Source organism: Bombus bifarius, unplaced genomic scaffold, assembly GCF_011952205.1.
Source record: "Bombus bifarius isolate JDL3187 unplaced genomic scaffold, Bbif_JDL3187 scf7180000009125, whole genome shotgun sequence".
In the NCBI taxonomy this organism is placed as follows: domain Eukaryota; kingdom Metazoa; phylum Arthropoda; class Insecta; order Hymenoptera; family Apidae; genus Bombus; species Bombus bifarius.
This window is the reverse complement of record NW_022884914.1, coordinates 334,824-354,286: the sequence shown is the minus strand read 5'-3', so window position 1 is coordinate 354,286 and position 19,463 is coordinate 334,824. Positions and strand designations below refer to the sequence as shown.

The 19,463-nt window shown below is 35.7% G+C and overlaps 1 protein-coding gene across 12 annotated transcripts in view; it reads right to left on the bottom strand.

The window, feature by feature from the left end:
- Nucleotides 1-310: 310 nt before the first annotated feature.
- LOC117213808 overlaps nucleotides 311-19,463 on the bottom strand; it is a 138,026-nt gene continuing 118,873 nt past the window's right edge. For 7 of the 12 annotated variants that reach the window (XM_033459488.1, XM_033459493.1, XM_033459489.1 and 4 more), the window contains 11 exons: nucleotides 18,151-18,407; nucleotides 13,950-14,013; nucleotides 9,908-10,003; nucleotides 7,791-7,891; nucleotides 7,583-7,714; nucleotides 7,330-7,503; nucleotides 4,094-5,977; nucleotides 3,713-3,851; nucleotides 3,500-3,622; nucleotides 3,028-3,417; nucleotides 2,718-2,761 (listed from right to left, as the gene is read on the bottom strand). In XM_033459488.1, coding sequence (XP_033315379.1) covers nucleotides 2,718-2,761; nucleotides 3,028-3,417; nucleotides 3,500-3,622; nucleotides 3,713-3,851; nucleotides 4,094-5,977; nucleotides 7,330-7,503; nucleotides 7,583-7,714; nucleotides 7,791-7,891; nucleotides 9,908-10,003; nucleotides 13,950-14,013; nucleotides 18,151-18,407 — 3,404 coding nt within the window. Of the gene's footprint in view, nucleotides 2,762-2,981; nucleotides 3,418-3,499; nucleotides 3,623-3,712; nucleotides 3,852-4,093; nucleotides 5,978-7,329; nucleotides 7,504-7,582; nucleotides 7,715-7,790; nucleotides 7,892-9,907; nucleotides 10,004-13,949; nucleotides 14,014-18,150; nucleotides 18,408-19,463 lie in introns of all 12 variants that reach the window. The other 5 variants (XM_033459495.1, XM_033459485.1, XM_033459494.1 and 2 more) reach the window with 4 other exon arrangements.

Genomic DNA, 19,463 nt, shown 5'->3' with positions numbered 1-19,463 from the left:
GTAAAAGCTTGAAAAAAGATTATAATAAAAGATTAAAGACTCATAATAATATAATAGCGTAAGATTTTGGCATAAAAAATTGATATTTGTATGAGCATAGACACTGCTTGATGCATTGTATGTCAAATATTCTATTACATCCATTCCTATAAAATAACAATTAATAAACTGTTTCGTTAATTTTGCACATCCGCGATAATATAATCTTAGAAAACAGTGTAATATAAATACATGGTACATATCTATAGGATGGCAGAAGAGAATTTTTGAAGAACATCAATAATTCTCTATTGGAATGAGGCATGTTTTGTATTGTAACAGGGAACATGTATGTATATCTAGGTGCCGTAAATTCTTCAAAAAGTAGTTGGACAGAATGGTCATGTATATTATTGAATTCAAATTTAGTTCAGAAGCTAAGTCAATTATCGTTTTCACAAAGAGATTCCATTTAGTCCCATTTTTATTGGTCTGTCTGTAAAGATAAGTATTTAGAGAAGTATAAATAAATAAATTTTTCACTGAAACTTTTCAATAGCGTTTATCAATGTGTTCCTTGGCGTTGTCTGTGCATTTCTTTGTCAAATGAGATGTATATATATAGTTTTATATTTATATACAAATTATATTAAGAGTTAGAAAGACTAGTAGTTTTATGCTAACTTAGTTGTCAATACACTTATACAACAAGTCATTTATGCAGTGACCCTGCATTATAAGTAGGAAAACTTAAGAATCGTTTTCATATTTTGTGTTCAAAGATTTGAAATCTATTCAAGGCGATTCTCTTCACCTTTGTTTTCTGGTCATTTTGAGTGAAGTACACATAAAGCTCTGATAGTTCTTGCATCGAGAAGATCTGGAATCTTTACCAGGGAGAGTTTGTTAAGCTTTGCAATATTTTGCTTGGAAAGTGGATTACCTATCTATATTACATCAATACAGATATCAATTATTACTTTAATTAGTTATAAACTTAGACTCAGTATATATTATTACTGAACTGTAATGGCTTAATAATATTTCTTTACTTTCTGACAGTCAGAGGGACGATAGGTTTATAACAGTACGTGATATAAATTATAACTTTCCTTACTTCCTAGAAAACGTAATTCAAGACGCTATTAAAGATTTCTCTTTCATACAATTGTAATAACCTTATAATAACAGAAATTTTATAATAAAATAAACTAACGCTTGAATCCGTGTTGTACATATTTGTGCACAGGCAGTTTAATAATTGTACTTTAAGTAACTAAAGTTTACTAATTGAACGCTCTTTACTAAATTAATATTTTAATAGATAATATAAACGAATTTTTGTGGCTTTTGATTGATTTCGGTTCACGTACCGTAAACCCACTCATCGTGTAACCATCTTTAGTTTTCATTGATAATAAACGATCATGGTTATAATTTCACGCAATTCTCTAACTAATTAACTTTGAGATTAAACGCACATATTGTTACTTCCTAAGTTTACAATGTCTATCTACTTGAACGGTCATTTAAGATTTCATTTATAACTATAACAACAACGATGATGACAATAGTTATGATTATGATTATGATAGTATAATGAATAATGATAAATAGCGATAATTACAACTTTATCATGATTAATTCTCATTCATGTTACTATGCAGTGTACGCTATTTGTTTTAATGGAATGTCTATCTTGATTTTCATTAGAGTTCAAATAAAACTACATCTGATATTGAGTATATTTTTTCCTATCAGAGCTATTTTTTTCATAGCCGTTACTTTCTCTTATTTTCGACTTAATAATAAATTCAACTTGTTTTGCATTAACATGGTCGATAAAAAATAAAAACTCATATGTTCGAGGTGGGTACAGAAACGTATTTAATATTTGATGGGAATGACGCACGCTACGTATGATCAACCGAATGAAGATAAAACGTCATTCTATCCCAATTATTTCGAAAAATTTTAATTTCCTTAACTATGAGCAAATGTCATTAGGTTTCAATCAGTTTATGTGCCACTTTAGAAGTGTCTAATTTTATAACGGTGAGTTTCTCTACCAGTCTTTTCTCCTTCTCCGAACCTAGGCATTTTAATTATTAAAATCGTCATATTTTGAACCCTGTGTTTGACTGTGTCTCGTTTTCAACAACATTTGTGTATGGCACAAATGAATATAGAGCTCACATAACTAATATGCGTATATTACTTTTACTTCTTCCACGCGGGTGCACTAATTGCGGGGAAGAATTTAGAATTCATATTTCTTCATTCTTCGTTCGCTATTATTTAACCCTGTCGCAAAATTTCATGTTACAATCTGCCAATCTTGAATTTGTATACTATACTGATGTTCAAAGATATACATATACCATTTTCCTTTAAAGTAGCTTGTTTCACTTTCTTTACTATAGGCATATAATACGCGTAGTATTTGGGATAACGGCAATAAAATTATTATTAACGATCGTTTAATAAATCGCCGCAAACATTTTCCTTCGTTTTCTTATTGCAAATATTATTATAGAAATCTTGATTAATTTTACAAAATTCACTTGCCCCCAATTACAGTTGGTTAGAAGAGTTCCAGTTTTGGCAATCCAGAAACGTGGAAGTCAATCATCGCTGTTGCTGCTAACGTTGTAAGGAAAGACTGTCAGTACGGTAGTATTCGATGATCTGATGTTAACCGCTGATAACACGGACGGTCCACTTGTTTCTACTGCATGCTAAAGCCTCCATAAGCTAGATCTTCGTGCTCCTGATCCTGATCCTGGCATGCATATACACAGTGATTTCATTAGGGCCAATAATAATTCGAATGACCTATTTCTATGTAAAATGATTATATCGAACGTACGTAGTGTTATGTGATCAATGCTAGATTTTCTACTAAAATGCTGCTAACGAATTGAAAATATTTAAGTGAGTGAGTGAGAACTAGCGAATTTTCAATTCCATCGTAAAAATATTAGTGGAGAACGCAATGGTACCGGCTTGTGTTTAACGACATCCTCCTTTATCTATGATTGTACCGACCAGCATGAGTAATGGCCACCATCTCTATGGGCAAGGAACCTCTTCGTTTGACAATCGGTTCAGGAATCGAGTCCTTTTTTCCTAGTTCCCTCTTCCATTTAAGCCATGTGCCATTATCGTTTCCATCTGTGGATCCTCCAGAGAACATTTCTGGTCCTCCGGAACTCCTTCTCCTCAATACCTTTTTCCGATTACGAGGCTTACCATTTATGCTACTCCTATTGAACATATCACGGCGTAATTCGGATATGTCTGCTGGCACTGAACCTCGCCGCGGTGACGGCATGCCAGGGCCGGTACTATCGATTATTCTTGTTATTCCGTTATTGTTGCTATTTCCGGTATTGTTATTATTATTGTTATTATTTATTGGGAGATTTTCTCGTTCATCTAGAAACATGCAGCTAGTAGTAACAAACTTCAAGCAAAAACTTGTTAATTACAATTTTAATTATATAGCGTATATACATACTTGTTAAAGACAAGATATTGCCAAGAAGATTTCCAAGAGCAGTTTCTTGCGGGAGACTTGCTCTTCGAGGTGCTGCAACATTACCCTCTCGAGGTCCTAAGGCTAATCTATTAAAGCCACCGCCTGAAAATACAGCAAATATTATTATAATATTAGCCACGCTTTATTGATTTTATGGAGATTTAGAACAACTATTATTTGTTGTTCTCTTACCCTGTTGTCTAGTAATGTCATTTGGTACAGATCCACGCCTGGAACTATGATCAACCCTGGTTGGTATAGCTGGTACCGTAATGTCATCCAATCTAGACATGAGGCCAACTGGAGCAGAGCCACGTCGTCTGGTCCATGACTAAATAATGATCGACAACATACATTAATTTGAACTGGTACTTAGATGAAATAGAAATTAAAATATTGCAGTAAATATAATTATAATTTCTGTGCTGCCATTTCTAAGTTACACAATTATTTCTTTATAATTCATTATTATATTAACTACTCAAATTTATAAATTATTATTTTTAAACGAATTAATTGTTCAAAAAATCTAGAAGCTGTATATTAGGCATTGAATATATTGCGGAACTTTACCTGACTTCCCTTTCTAGACAAACTAATTCCTTTTGTGTCTTCTATCGCTCGCGGATCAACGTTCTCCTTCATCTGTATATCCATACTTAGTTTGGCTACCTTTGAATTTCGTTCTTTCATAGGATCCGGATCACGTTTGTTACCGATAGAAACAATCTCGTTATTCGTATCTGCTCTTCGCGAGTCGCTACCACTGTCGCTCGACGAAGACACGTTCTGAACAAGGGGCGGCGAATCTGGAGGGCTACCAATAAAGAACACTTTATGTGTGCTAAGTTCGGAGGATACTGGTATCGCGGTAAATCGTCTACCACTGGTATCAGTCGTTATTGTCTTAGTTTCTGGCACAGGAGTTGAGTATCTTCGTAATTCGGAGTTGGTGCACTTTGGTTTCGTAGTAACGGTTATCGAACCATACTGTTCAGATTTATTTAATATTGTAGTCCGTTGCTCCTCGCTTATCGACTTTTCACTTTCTAATATCGTCTTCGAGACGAAGATAGTACCTGGCTTAGATTCTTCCTCGATGCTGTGACCATCCTTGTCGGTACGTGAACCGGCTAAAGACGCGTAGAAGACATGCGTGGAATCTGTTCCTTGAGCAGAAGTTGGTCGTTTGTATCGATTTTTTAAGCTGATATCTTCTATACGGATCGTTTGAACCGAATGACGACGTGGATATTCGATAGTTGGTACGGGTTCTGTTTTCTGTCTAAATGTTTCCGGAATCGCAGAACCTCGTCTCTTATTTAACATATTTACTTCTTTCGACATTACAACGTTACTGGTATCCATTTCTTTTGACGGGGGAGTACCGCAGCGGCCATCCGAGCACGATTTCTCTTTCACTGAGCACGAGGAAGAAGCCGAACTGTCTGCCTCTAATAAGATCTGTGAGTAACATTGCGACATCTCCGCGGTCGTGGACAAGTACCTTGTTCTGACATACGGTTGTAGTGGAGGGAAGGTCTGTTGTCTCGTCAGTTGTTTCGTCTGCGTACTTGGCTTTTCCACATCCGATTGTAATACCGTGCTTAATCTCGAGGCTTCAGTGCTATTCGTGATACTGGCTATGCTGGTTTCTGGCAGAAGACTTTCAGCACTGACCGGTCTTTCCCCTGTATTACTGGCACTCGGGGAAAGTTCGGGTATACTAGTCTTGGACGATAATAAAGACATCGAGCTTGGATCTAAAAGACTTTGGTCATCTAATTTCCATAAAAGATTCCTCGATTTGCTCTGTTCGGTCGGTAGACTCTCACGCCTAACGTTACTTCGTGGAAGAAGAGTCATAGGTTGTGTGATACTTAATGGTACGGAATGGCGTCTTCCAACGCGTTCCAGACCAATTCGCGCTGGCAGACTCTGCATCTTAGAGGATTGAACGTACGCAGCTGGTATCAGCAAATCGATACTTGCTGTATCCTCTTCCGCAGCTGGATCTCCCACAGAGCTGACGGCGTCTTCCACCTCCTCGAGTTCTGAGATTTCCGTTTCCGTATCCTTCGCTGTTTCTTGCAGAATTAAAGCTTCCCATTTCTTCTGATTTGTACGCAGGTGTTCCATTAACGATACACTGAGACCATCGCCCAGGAAACGATGCCATTCCTCGTATAGAGGCGTCACCACGAATTTAAAGAATCCAGCCTGTATCTTTGGTATGCTAGTGGTATGCCGATCACATAATGGCGTCACCGGAAGGTTTAGACGACGTTCGTAATCACCTTGACGAAAGAATTCTTCGCATACTTTGTGCGACCACTTCTGCGAGATGTCCCAAGGTCTGCACGGGTTCGATATGTCGGCACATTTCAGGGCTATTTGCAGAATGAAATGCCGATCATCTGCGCGTCTCATTTCCAGCAGGTTATCGTCCAAGTAATGCTGCAAACATACGGCAGAAGAACGATGAAATATGATAAAAAGAAGATATTAAATTGATATGAAAACGATAGAAGAAATAGAGTCCTCTCTCTCTCTCTCTTCCTTTGCTTTCACGCAATTTTCTTTCCTAGTACGTATTTATATTTATAGATAAAATAGAGATCGCATAAAAATTCAATATCTTTAATGAATTTGATATTATCGTTTGGTTACTCGAGTTTTAGTATTGTTACGCCGGGGCTCTCTGCCTGGCCCAGATCACACACCGCGGGCCAGACGGACACCAGATGTCCCCTTTTCCGTACGGCGTACCCTCAATATCCTTAAGCACCCGTCATAAACCCGAGTCACTTGCCTGCTAAGGTCCTTCAAAACAAACAAACATCTGTGTCCGAAGAATTTCTAAAGACTATTGTCTACCACGGCGGGACAAGGGAAAGTTAGTTTTCTCACGTGCGCTGCAACTTTCCCCCCACTAACCACTTTCTCTCGAGGGCGGTTAAGACCCTTCGGTTAACCAATTAACAGCGAAACCTGTTTCCCTCACTCTCTTAACTAACATCGACACCAACAAATCCGATGGTCCCGTGCGCTAGACACACCCATCCTTAGCTTTCCTCCGACACAGCATCGTCACTCAACTTCACTTCTTCTACATCGTTGGAAAAGTCAACTACTAAGTATACGCTAATGCCCAGCGGGGCAGTCTAAGCATAACGCGAGAGTCGGTTTCGGTATTGTCGAGCATACATTTCCTCTCCTAAATATCTCATAGTGCTACGTCCACTAATACATTGAATCCACTTATAAGAGCCCTGCTCTAACGCACATATCTATCTTAGCTTCGTGCGACAAGTTGTTAATTATTTATTTCTCTACGTCAGTGTAATCTAAGTGTTGGAAGCATATAATTTATAACTCTGTGAATCACAGGGTTATACAACCTCAATCACCCCTATTATCTCAACGGAAATCGGGGGATCGATCAATTCGTGGTGTCGATTGTTATAATCGTAACGGGGATTTACGACCCCCGTTGACGTCTCTCCTTGCGATTACGTCTCCCCGCGATTGATCGAATAAACAAGTATATTGTTCATATGTTACGATGCGCGAACCGTTCTTTAATGAAAACTGCTGTATTGTCTGAAGAAAGTTTGTTGGATCGAAAAGACTGCTTCCATCAATTTCTCATATTTTCTCAGACGCAAAGAGATATTCGTTAAAAATAAGCCAAATACATCTTCTTTGTAAAATCTCTTTTTTCAAAGTATTTTTTGTATCGATAAATAGCTAGCGTGTTAATATTGCCTATAAGATGACGAATGTTAACAAGATTTTTCACAGCTTACTTTGAATCGAATGAGAAACTCTTGTTGTCTGGTGATGTCTGTCGCTAAAATCAACGAACTGATGTGCCGCTGCAGTTCTGGCCTCACGTTGGCTGGCAGTTGATCGGAAACTCCGCTCTCCAGAAGACATCCTATCGCTGATCTCCAATGATGGTTCTCAAGAACTGACGTGTTCTGGGAAACCGTCAACGAACGTTTCTCACCAGTTCTACGCAGCTGTGTATTAAACATGCCGAAAATTGCGTCGACTTACTTGATAGAGAGCAGCCAAGTGATTGCTCGTGGCAACTAGGAACGGTTGATTGACGCCTGGATGATCCAGATCGTGCGTCACCGCGGCAATCAGCGACGCCATAATCTCCAAGTTGGTTAAGTGCGCCCTGATCTGTAAATTTACAACGTTGCATATCTCATTATGCTTCATCTTTTACAAGCAATAAAATCTTGTCGTATATACTTACTTTTTCCTCTTGGAGGAAGCAGTGCATCGCCTGCGTCACATCGGTCGCGTGTATACTGTTGTGGTAAGGATTTGTGCTGTGATAACCCTCCTCGATGAAGGCTGAATGGGAGAAGACGGAGTATGATTAAATTGTTTGCCATATGTTTTTTAGATCTTGCGTGGCTGTTTTAAATAAAAATTAGCTTAAACGATAGGAATCACCGTTTAAACGAATTACAAAGAATAAGAGTTGCTCACGCGAGTTTCTTCGCATCTAACGTGTTATGTGTATTGGAAACGTACAACTTTATCAATTTCGTTGTTTAAATGATGTAACGATGTAATAAAAGATACGAGCGAAAGGGTTCGATAAAATTTCTATTTTTCTGTAATTTAAACTTCTATCGCGATCTCTTATTTAACAACTAGCTCTTGCCCGCGTGCTTGTTCGCGTGGATATACGGAACGATTTTTAAGCAGCTGAATTTTACGTGTTTTTTATACTAACAGTTAGGTGATTCTTCGTAGTAAAGAGTATTACATTATAAAAGGATTCGATCTCAGAACAAACACCACGTGAACAGTAATCATCGTTGCTTGAGTTTTACCAAATATGGGAGCGCATACAATTTGGATGTCAGGCTATCTCTCATCTTCTAAGAAATGGATCGAGGTGAAACATAATCTATTGTCTTTCTCGGATACTAAGTTATAAATCAGAGAAAACCCCATGAAAATCGGTTCAGTAGTTTTTACGTGATACGAGACAAGCAAAGGCAGACAAAAATTCCAAAAATTACCTTTTCTCCATTCCGTAATTTATGATCTGTTTCTGGATGATTAGGGGTTTCATTTTCTTTTATTCAATGTGTAGACACAATCCTTCTATTGTTTCATTATATACATATAAATGTTTTAATTTTCATACAAAATGAGTTTTTAATAGAACGATAAAAGAGATAAAGAGTACGGAACGTGCAAACGAATCGAAGATGAAAGAGGAAAAAGGAGATGAGAAGAAAGATGAAGAAGCGACTGAATCGAAGATGATAACGAGATATTAGTTCGTAGTTAATTTATGTCAAGAAATGCAAAATACCGAATCGAAGATTACTTGGTAAATAAATTTTTGATAATAAATAAATTAATAAATAAAACAAGGGATCGAAAAAGTAACATAATTAAAAATGTCTCGAGGCTACGGCGAAGTTAGATCGCAGACTCTGCAAGCATCGAAGAACATGAGGATGTAACAAAATTATCATTCTTAATATTCCACAACAATTTCCACGCGAGTTTTTACGCTTAATTAATTGTAACGATATAACTCCCCAACAATGAACGATTGCGCAACAGAAAACCACAAATTATTTCATCCAATATTTTAGGTAAATCTCCTCGGGCTTTGTCTTGTAAATCCTCTAAAATACCTTCGAACAAATAATACGGTCGATCATCTCGATACTTTTTTCAATAATTATTATCCATCATCCTCTCTATCGAGAGAAACTGCAACAATTATCCTCGCGTAGCCAAGTTTGTTTTAGTCGACCGATTGCGGACTTAAATATTCACGTAACCCCATCCAACCTCTCTTTTATACATGTCGCTACATAAATCCTGTTTGTATGGAAATTTTATACAGAATAAATAAATAATAAGCGTCGTGTACAGTCTATAAATACGAATACGTACGGCGCGTAAAGAGGGCTGTTTCTCTTCACGGGACTCTCCCCTTTTGAATATTTAATGGTGACGAATAGCTTCCGACCTGTATTCCAGGCCCGACGATGACGTAAAAATTTCGTGCAGAAAGAGAGCAACGATCATTAATACGGAGGTATACGCGGCTTTTGCCCTTCACGGAAACGCAGTATCGGAGAAACGGGAGCGATACAGTGGCTTGCGAAGGTATTCGAACAGTTACCATCGAGTTTGGTTTACGAATGTGTCGTGTGTATTATACGAGTACGAAACTTGGTGATATTACGAGCGAGTTTATAATTTCTAAATTAAATCGCGTCTTACGAAAATTCAAAAAGTGTCTGACTACGTTTTTAGCGCGGCGTATATTTATGTGCGTTTACGTGGTTAACGCGGGTTTTGACGAAGTGATCGCTTTCGCTATTTACTTACCGAACAATTTCCACACGGTTACCACGTCCAGGTTGAAGTACTCCAGAAGTCCGTACCAGTGGAAAAGGTGGACGCATAGTACCGGAAGCGAACGTCCTGAAAATCAAACGCAACGTGATACGACGGGAATGGTATCTAAGCTGTAAGTCGAGCTACTGTGTCGTCGAGTTAAAACCTTATGGACATTAAATAACAGTAAACTGAAACTACTTTAAAGCTGAAAAATTCCAAATGATGAAAGGAAGATAGATAAAACGAGGGGAGAGGAGGGAATAAAGAAGAGAATTAACAACGTTTACACGGATGCGATTCACATTTCTAATAGCTTTTACTCTTTAGTATTATTTGTATAAAATTTTCATAAATTTAATTAATATCACGAAGACACTGTATACGATTAAAGTTTCATTAGAAAAAAAAAGAAAAACATATTTCATATGCATTCAAGTTGGTAATAATTAACAGCAAAGCCGGTTAACACGTCGACTGTCACGCGAATTTTATATATTTTACCCTGGAAGCCACGATAGATTATACGCGACACCATGACATTTACATTTTGCAAAATATTATATTGTATTTCGTGCATTTTCTTCTAATTATTATCTCGATATTATCCAAATCGTTTACATTGTTGAAAATTTGTTAGTCTATGAAATTTGTCTTGTTTTAATCTACTGAGAATCAACGTTGGTTTAATACAACACTTCGTTTTCAATTTTTCCAATCAATTTACATTCTCCAGTTCTGTTTCCTGACACTGTGGCTATGGAAAGGAAATTCCAAGGATTCGTTTAATATTTCTTTTACATCGCTATTTCTTCCATCTAGATTCTACATTTTATGAAATTGAAAATTGTCGGAAATCGAAGTGCAGTAGAACCCCCCTTATCCGAACACCTATTATCCGAATATCCGAACGCTCTATCATCCGAACACGATATTTCCTAGTAACGGATGCCTCTTTCCGTTTCAAATATGTACATACGTATTTCATTCGTATACAATAGTATTCATATACACATAGTGACCATACACAATGTATTCTTTTCTCTATTCGAGAATGAACTCGATAGTGAAAAATTCGGATGAATTTTGATTTGAAGAATTCAGTGTAGAACTAATAGCGCTTTAACTATGAAAACAAAATACCACATAATTGAAAAACTCGAAAGCGATGTAACTGTAACAGAATTAGCAGAAATACACGGTGCCGGGAAAGCCACGATCGCAGATCGCATTAAAATTCACATTAAAAAGCAAAAAGATGATATCGATCATTATCCAAAGCACGTGGATTCCTCGGTAAATGCAACAGCGGAAAAACCGTCGAAATATACCGACGTAATGAAATGATTTTAGATAAACATAAAGCGATAAAAACAATTAATAACGACGATTTTAAACAAATGGAAAAAACGAACGAAAGAGTGTTAATTGGAATGGTGCTTTCTCACGTCACGGAAAAAGGCTTCGATGGTTCAAAGTAGAAAAAGAACCTAACTCTATGCGGTTACTTACGTTGAAAGAATTGCGTTATTTAGCAGTCAAAAAGATACCAGATCCATATTTAAAGAAATTGCCAATCGACGTTAATCAGTCTTTGAACAGATGAAATTTTACGTCAGAAACGTGATTGTTCTGTTCTTCGAAAATTCCATTGTTCCAACAATTTTGTCTCCCTGTTACTCCACTGTATTCATCACGTTGTGATAAATTATCGGGTTGGTCCTTAATCAGTTAGTCGTTCTAAAAGTTTCATAACGTCGGCTATCGATGACCACCGAGCGTGTAAATTAATAACTGCACCGGACTTAAACAGGACCAATCGAAAATGTTCTCGCTTTCTCATAAATATCACGGTTTCTCAGTTTGCTCCGGCTCGTGCCAAATAAATCAAGCTGCGCGTGAATATTGGATCGCGATGGATCGCGAGGATTCTCGCGGATCCTGCAGGTTGGAAAAGCGAAATACTCTTATTTCAAGCGGGAACCACCCTTTTTTTCGATACCACGCGTTCCGCTGCTCTTTGCATGCTCACACGCGGTTTTGACGTTGAATGATAAATCGGGTCGGTGTTACGTTAAAAGCGACGCTTCTTTCTAGGAATTTCTTTTCTGGTTTTTTTTTTTTATATTTTCAAAGATTCTTTTTCACACATGACGGTGAATATCGAGATGCTGGTGCATGTTCCACTGCAAAATCCAATTTTTAGAAAGCGTGCATCGATGGTGAATTATGTATCTGCTGTTTATTGCAGCTTTTTCGCTACGTGAAGGTTTTATGGTGCTTTCTTTGTATTACAGAAAACTCCTAAATTTATCGCTCTATTGTGGCCTATAAATTTATAAAATTGCCTTTTTCTCTATGTTATTGTACAAACGAAAAATAGATCAATGCATCTGCTGTTTTCTTTTTACATTATACCGTCGATATTTCATTAGCAAATACAATTTTATCCAATTTTCTTCGTATATCAAACGATCCGTAAATTGTTAATTTTTTTCGAATAATAAAATTATCGGTTTTATTTCGTGCTAGGTTCGTGCTAGATGTATATAATATTTTTCCAAAAATTGTGAAATCTTTTTACAGGACGATTGTACTTGAGTACCTTGTTAAAATTTTATTTACCAAGATTTAGCTTGAAGGAATAAACCGAGGTAGAAACAAAATGTATCAAGCAGGCACGTACACGAAAGCATTGTAATAGGCATAAGCTTCGGTATAATGAACGAATAGAGTACAATACGATACAACGTTAAAATTTTATTTAAATTTGTATAATTTTTGTAATAGCTTTTAAAAAGGAATTGAATTATTTACATTTCCTGAATGACGAAGTTTGTATTCTACTGTATGGCGCCAACCTGTAGTGAAATTATTTTCTCACGGATATCATTCGTTTAGATTTGGTATCGTATTGTTGCTGTAAGGCATCTTCTCGTTTGAATTCATGCAACAGACAGAAACGACTTCTCGGAAGAAATACTTTGTTTGTGAAAGACATTTTGCAATATTAACAGGGCAGAAGTAAAACGCCGTACCAGCCAGTTTGCTTTATAAAATACATAATACAACGCTGAAGCTTTCAGTACGTGGATAACGTAAACATTCTCTCGTGGCGGGGCGTGGGTATTAATAAAACATTATACACAAAAATCCGCGAGAATCCCGCAACAACCCGATGGAACAAACAGCTTCGGTAGGTATTTAAATTATAGGATAAATAAAAAAATTGAGAATATCTTTCTCTGAACAACTATCAAATCTTATTTTTACTAGAAACTGTAATGTGCATTTTACTTTGGTATTATCAAAGTGACATATAGTATTAAACATTTAATGAAATAGAATATAAAAAAATATTCAACATAGCAAATATAAATATAAAAAAGATAGATATAAATATTCACTGCATCATCATAATCTATTGGCAATAGGAATATTCTCCATCCTTTTACCAAGTAATGCATATTAAACCTTGATCAGCTGAAATTGACTTGTATCAGCTTTTATTCGCATTGCAGACGAACATCAGGCTGCCTCAACTTTGCGATCGAGAATTTGGCAAACTTTGTTATAAATTATTCTAATAATTAATAAACACTAGTCGTGCAATTTTCATAACCGGGAAAAATATGCTTCTCGATCAGTTATTTGTTGAAAATAGCAGAAAGACGATTAAACGTTATCAAAATATAAAAAATTCAACGGAGAGGATTGTTATTTATTTGTAATTAGATATTTCAAGCAAACAGATTGACTTGGTTTAAAAAATTCAATTAAAAGCATGCAATTACTACAAAGCACGGAACGTATTAATGATTCAATTGATGCAATAAAACTTTTCGTTCGAACGTAAATATCTTCAACCAATTTACTCCATTCGATTATTAATTTAATCTTTTGGAAAATAGCTGCCTAACCTCGAGCTTTCGTCTATCGCTTTCAAATTCGACGTGTTCGCGTTGTCGGTGTTCAACGAGTCACGAAACAAGCAAACTTCTTTTCTTTTTTTTCTTCTTTCTTAATTGCTTACCTCCCGTCACCGTTTCCAGCGTGAACGCGTTAAATCGCCAGTTGCTAGCCTTCTGTAACACGCACTGCAACAAACCATCAAATATCGCATTAGGTCGACAGTGAAATAGACGATTGCCGCTAGAAAGGGTTGAAACGTGTTCCCGAGCACAATGTCACTGTAATGGAACAACCGTGTCCATTTCTCGAGAATATAATAAAATAAATCATTAAGGATCTGGAACGTGGCTCTGTTAATCGAACTCTCTCGTGTCGTTTCGTGAAATATCTCGGAGCAATAGCAAGCTTCAATAAACGTGTAATAATACATACGTGGGGCAGTGATTCAAAGAGAGCTTTCAGTAAATTTCAAACGTTCTGCTATAGAAACTTTTGAACGTATGGAATACGAAAGTTTCGCAGAATGCTTGCCACATGTACCTTTGCGTTTATTCCGTTTATTAGAGAACAGAATTAATAGCAAATTAAGGATATGACTAATAATTAAATTGATGTAATTATTATATAGTACCTTTATATATATACATAGGTAATACTTAATTGTTTTGCGGATAATATTTTTTTGGCCGTATACACGGTATCTCAGTTACGCGAGATTAACTAGATATCTGTCTTATTTACGATTGTATGAAAAAACTTCTCAGGGCGAAGCTAAACTATTTCAAGAAGCACGTGTAACGGTGGGAAGAATTTTTTCTCAAGTTCATCTTTTCTAGAAGATTTCAAGGTTATCGGTGTATTTTTAAATGATACCCTATATTTTTCGACCTTGGGAAAAAAATTGTGCCCTGAAATAATTTAACTTTGTCCTGATAAGCTTCTCATTCAATCGTAAATAATATTTAGGTAATCTAATCGAGACACTATATATTTACAAATATATATTAATATTATACGCGATTTAGATAATATAATATTCAGTTTATTATCGAAGATGATCGTAGGAAAACAAATTATATCGTGCGAAATTTCGTATCAAGGTTAAGCAAGCTACGTAAGTTTGTAATGAACGATAACGACAAGACTGAACTTTGTAACAGAAATCATTCCTACATAAACGAAATTAATCTCTATCACTGAATTTTACAAAAAATAGAAGCAGTAACGAACAACAAGTAAAATTTTACTTTTAATACGACATGACCATTTGTATCTTTAAATAATAGAATTTAAGAACGTGTAAATACATTTAATTGACGTTAGAAAATATATTATCTTAAAGTGAATGCGCGTGAATATTTTGCACACACTTCTTATAATAATATTGACGTTCAACTTTTTAAAATCGACGTGAATTTAAATTAATAACGAAAGTGTAAGGAGGTTCAAATGGATTTTAGATAGAAGGTCTTCATCTTCTTTCACTTTAAAAGGGTGGAACAAATTGAAACTTGGATGAATATGCTGCTAAATGTACCCTTATGCCATTAAGCACAAGATGGAATATTGATCCTCCGAGTGTGTGTATATATATTATATATATATATATATAAATATATATAGAATGGGTCATGCATTTATTAAATTTATAAGTATAACAAAAAATTCGTTCAAATTTAGCTACATGTAGCTTATTATTCTCCGTTTTTACAACTATTCTGATTAACAGGTAAAATTAAAATGATGGAAATCACGCTTCGAATTTCAGCATGTTGAACATTACGAAATTATGTATATGTGTTTTGTAAATTTTTTTAACAACTGTACAGGAATAATTCCTATTAAAGTGTAATCTCTTCTTTCAGTACAATGATAAAATTCATATTTCCGTCCATTAAAAAACACATTTTCAGCATTTTTAAAAAAGAAGGAAAAAAGTAGACATTATTATTTTTTCTCTGTGAACTAAAATTATCTTGCAATCAAACATCTTCTTTCTTTTATAGTTACAAGCATGATTAAGTAAATTCGATCTTTTTTTATTCTTTAAAAAATTACGTTTTACGCATCGGTGTTATTGTTCTCGTAATACAGCGATATTTCCCTTTTTCTATGGAACATGAGAATCAACGAACGCGTAAATTCTAAGCAGAATCAATGACTTTCACCCAGTATCACGATCATTACTGACCAGCAATGTATTAGCATTTAACCGGTTAAATTGCACAAAGGTTCTGATCATTCGACCGGTGTCATCGGTTTTCCGCTTCAATTACATAACAGTTTAAGTGTCTTAACTACTTCGGATTTTATCGATCCGATTACCCGGACCGGTTTCGTTAATTAATTGGTTTTTTTATTTCGATCTAATAAGTTGTACAAAATCAGTCAGAAAAAATGAAGCGTCGTGGATGTAACTGCAAATTACATGCATCTACTGATCTTTTTCCGCAATTATCTCTCTTATCTACTTTAACATCAACGACCTTCTATGTCGCTTTAGATCTTGTTTGTCCCATTGGATTTGTTTTTATTTCATTAGTTTTTAATTCATATTCGCTAATTAAATTCTATTTAAGTACTTAGGTATTACTTAGTAATTAAGTATTAACTAGTTTCAGTAATTACAATTACTAATTGAAGAGTGCTTGTAAAAAAACACTGTAAGTGCTAAGAAACGAGTTTTTCAGGAGGAAAAGAAAACTTGTGCATGATAATTTCACAAATTCATGAAAAAGGAAAGTGTATCTGCAGAAGAAAATTACGTTCGTGCTACCTGTTAGTTGTAAAAACGATTCAATGTTTCAATCATTTAGATAGATGGTATAAACGAAAGTTAAATATCAGTTAACTAGAAACGACATCATGAAACCATTCTCTAGCATTATTAATAAATATTTAGAAATGGAAATTGCATATAAATTCTATACTACAGTATTCTCATTGGTACGTAGAATAATTTCCAATAAAAAATCAAAATTTTTCAATTTTGGCACTTACAGTGTTCTATTTCAATTTTGGTTCAATTATTCACTCACCTGGGTAACTTCGCTGCTTTTGCATCGCTAATGTGTTCTTTTTCCAATCGGTTAATAAAATAATATAAAATAAAATAAAATCAGAGGCTTATAACTTCCGCTTGGTATGTCATATTTTTTTACATTACTTCCGGGGATTGAAGCGAAGAACAGCAAGAAAATTAACACGCAGATCGAAAATTTTCATTTCGTATCGAGATTTTTCAAAGTATATGTACGTAAGACAAAAAGTTTCACGAATCTCCAAATCCTCGGTACTTATATCGATGCCGTAAACAATGTATCCTGTCTGCTGGAAAGTTTAAAACAGTATCTCAAGAGGAAACAACTACCTTTCGGTTGGGAGACTATTTGAAGTTTCGCGAAGTTTCTTCTTCGCGTTGCTTGTATCGATATCAATTTTCGGGAAGTTTCGGGGTCTTCAAGTTTCGAAACTTGAAAGATTGGAACGTTCTTCTAGACGATTGGTAAACTTGAAGATTTGGAAATACGAAGATACGAAAGTTTCGATATTAAAAAATAAAAAAATTAACAAACTTGGCATTTGTCTTCGAACGGAATATATGAACCATCTAGTTTTCGATTTCATACACGTCACATATATTTTATTATCGAGGTAATGACACAGCTTTGACACAGATATAACGCGATACGATTATTCCGTAATTTATGATCCAGCTTTCAACAACTTTGATCAAAGATACTAATATAAACAACTAAACTTAACTTCAAAATATTAGCTCAAAAGTCTCCCGACGTTCTATAACACGAGATAGCGTAGTCTAGTTTGTCTTAAACTGCAATTCACTATGTCACGATCTAAACTCGAAGAACAATTTAAACAAAAATAATCTACAAGCTTTCCTCTCATTCGTTACGTTTCACCTTCGACATTTCCAACTTTTTAATCTGATATTAAAAAAAAAAAAAAAAGAGAAGAAGAAGAAACGAAAAACCTTGTATAGTTTACCTTCAAGATTTCCAAGTTTTTAATCCAATATTAAGAAGTATAGTTTATAAAACATTCAATGATATCCTTTCCTTATATATTCCTTTCTTACAAGCTTTCCACTTTATTCAAATATAAAATTTAATATCCTATAAAATCTGTATACGTTCTATTGCTTTAACCAACTTCCCTTAATAACACGAATGAAATATCGAAACGATACGTATCGTAAGATACGCCGAATCTTATAGATAACAGTGGATACGATTCCGAGAAAACGGCATCTTTTTACGCATATACATATAAGGTTAAATCCTCGTCGATCAATGGCTTACCTGAACCAGGCCGTGGAAGATATCGTCCAGGATACCAGGCTCTTCGGTTAAGGATCTCGTGGTAAGCCTCTTACGGCGTCTCTTGTGCATCGTCAGGAATCGACCGGTGGGTCTGGGCCTGGAACGACCGATATCCAAACTCTCTAGCAGGCTGCGGTCTACCTCTGACAAGCGTCTGAACGTCGTATCTGTCCTGGCTTCATTGCGCACTTCCGTCAAAGTCACCGATACGCCGGATGCTGGCAATGCGGCATTTTCTGCGAACCGATTCGAAGAAATCGTTAGATGTGAATCGCGTGAATCGTAAGACGAAATATGTCGCGCGATTTTAACGCGTTAAAGGTACATAGGTGCGCATGTTTCTTCGAGAGTAAAATTATCGCCAGTTGCTTTCGAAAGTGTACGTAAATGGACAGTTGCGTAAATGGACAGCGACTATCCAAGTCACTGTCAGATCGGATAGTCACTCTCAACGCAGTGTCCTGTCAGCTTGCGAGAAATATTCACGAGGGCAGCTCTACAGCAATAACAGTTTCACTGTGTATTCGTTTGTCAGTTGTTCTCGCGAGTATTTTTCGTAAGAGTGGACGAGTCGCCATAAGATGAAAAGTCGCTCTCAACACTTTAAAGGTGGTACAGATTAAAGACAGGTGACCGTGTTCTTTGCTTACGATTCTAACAGGTAAATTTCTTTGTTGCTCTTTTATCTTATTCTAGGTTGTAATAGTGTTGTATATTCAAAAGCGTATATTCAAGAAGATTGCAAGTAAATTTTTCTCTGGAAAATTAATAATTCTCACTTATGCTCTGTTGTCCGTGCTATCAGAGATTTGACATTAAGGTGGATTTCTATTTGAACATAAAGCTATCGCGAGTTGCTCTCGAGAGTATTTCTCACAAGTGGACACTACGTCAAGATACTCTTGAGAGCAATTCGCGATAGTTTTACTTTCAAGTGGACTTTTATCTTAACATTAAAAATAACGCTAAATAACACGATGACGTTTATCAATGAAAACATGGAATTTTTTTAACAATAAAATAAACCAAGTACGAAGAGGAATATGACATAAAATACAGGCTCTCTTCTTTGTAAATATGTGGGCGTTTTTCGAATAATTGATTCCACGTAAATATCGAGATAACAAAGAAAGTTTACGTGTCATGAATGGTGGGTGACATTTAGCTTTTGATGTTACCCGCAATTTATCTTTGTACTAGAAGGTCAATGGTTGAAATAAAGACAAACAATGGTCTTATGGAATTGTAGGATTTATGTTTTTGAGATGCTGTACATTGTGAGCATCGAATTT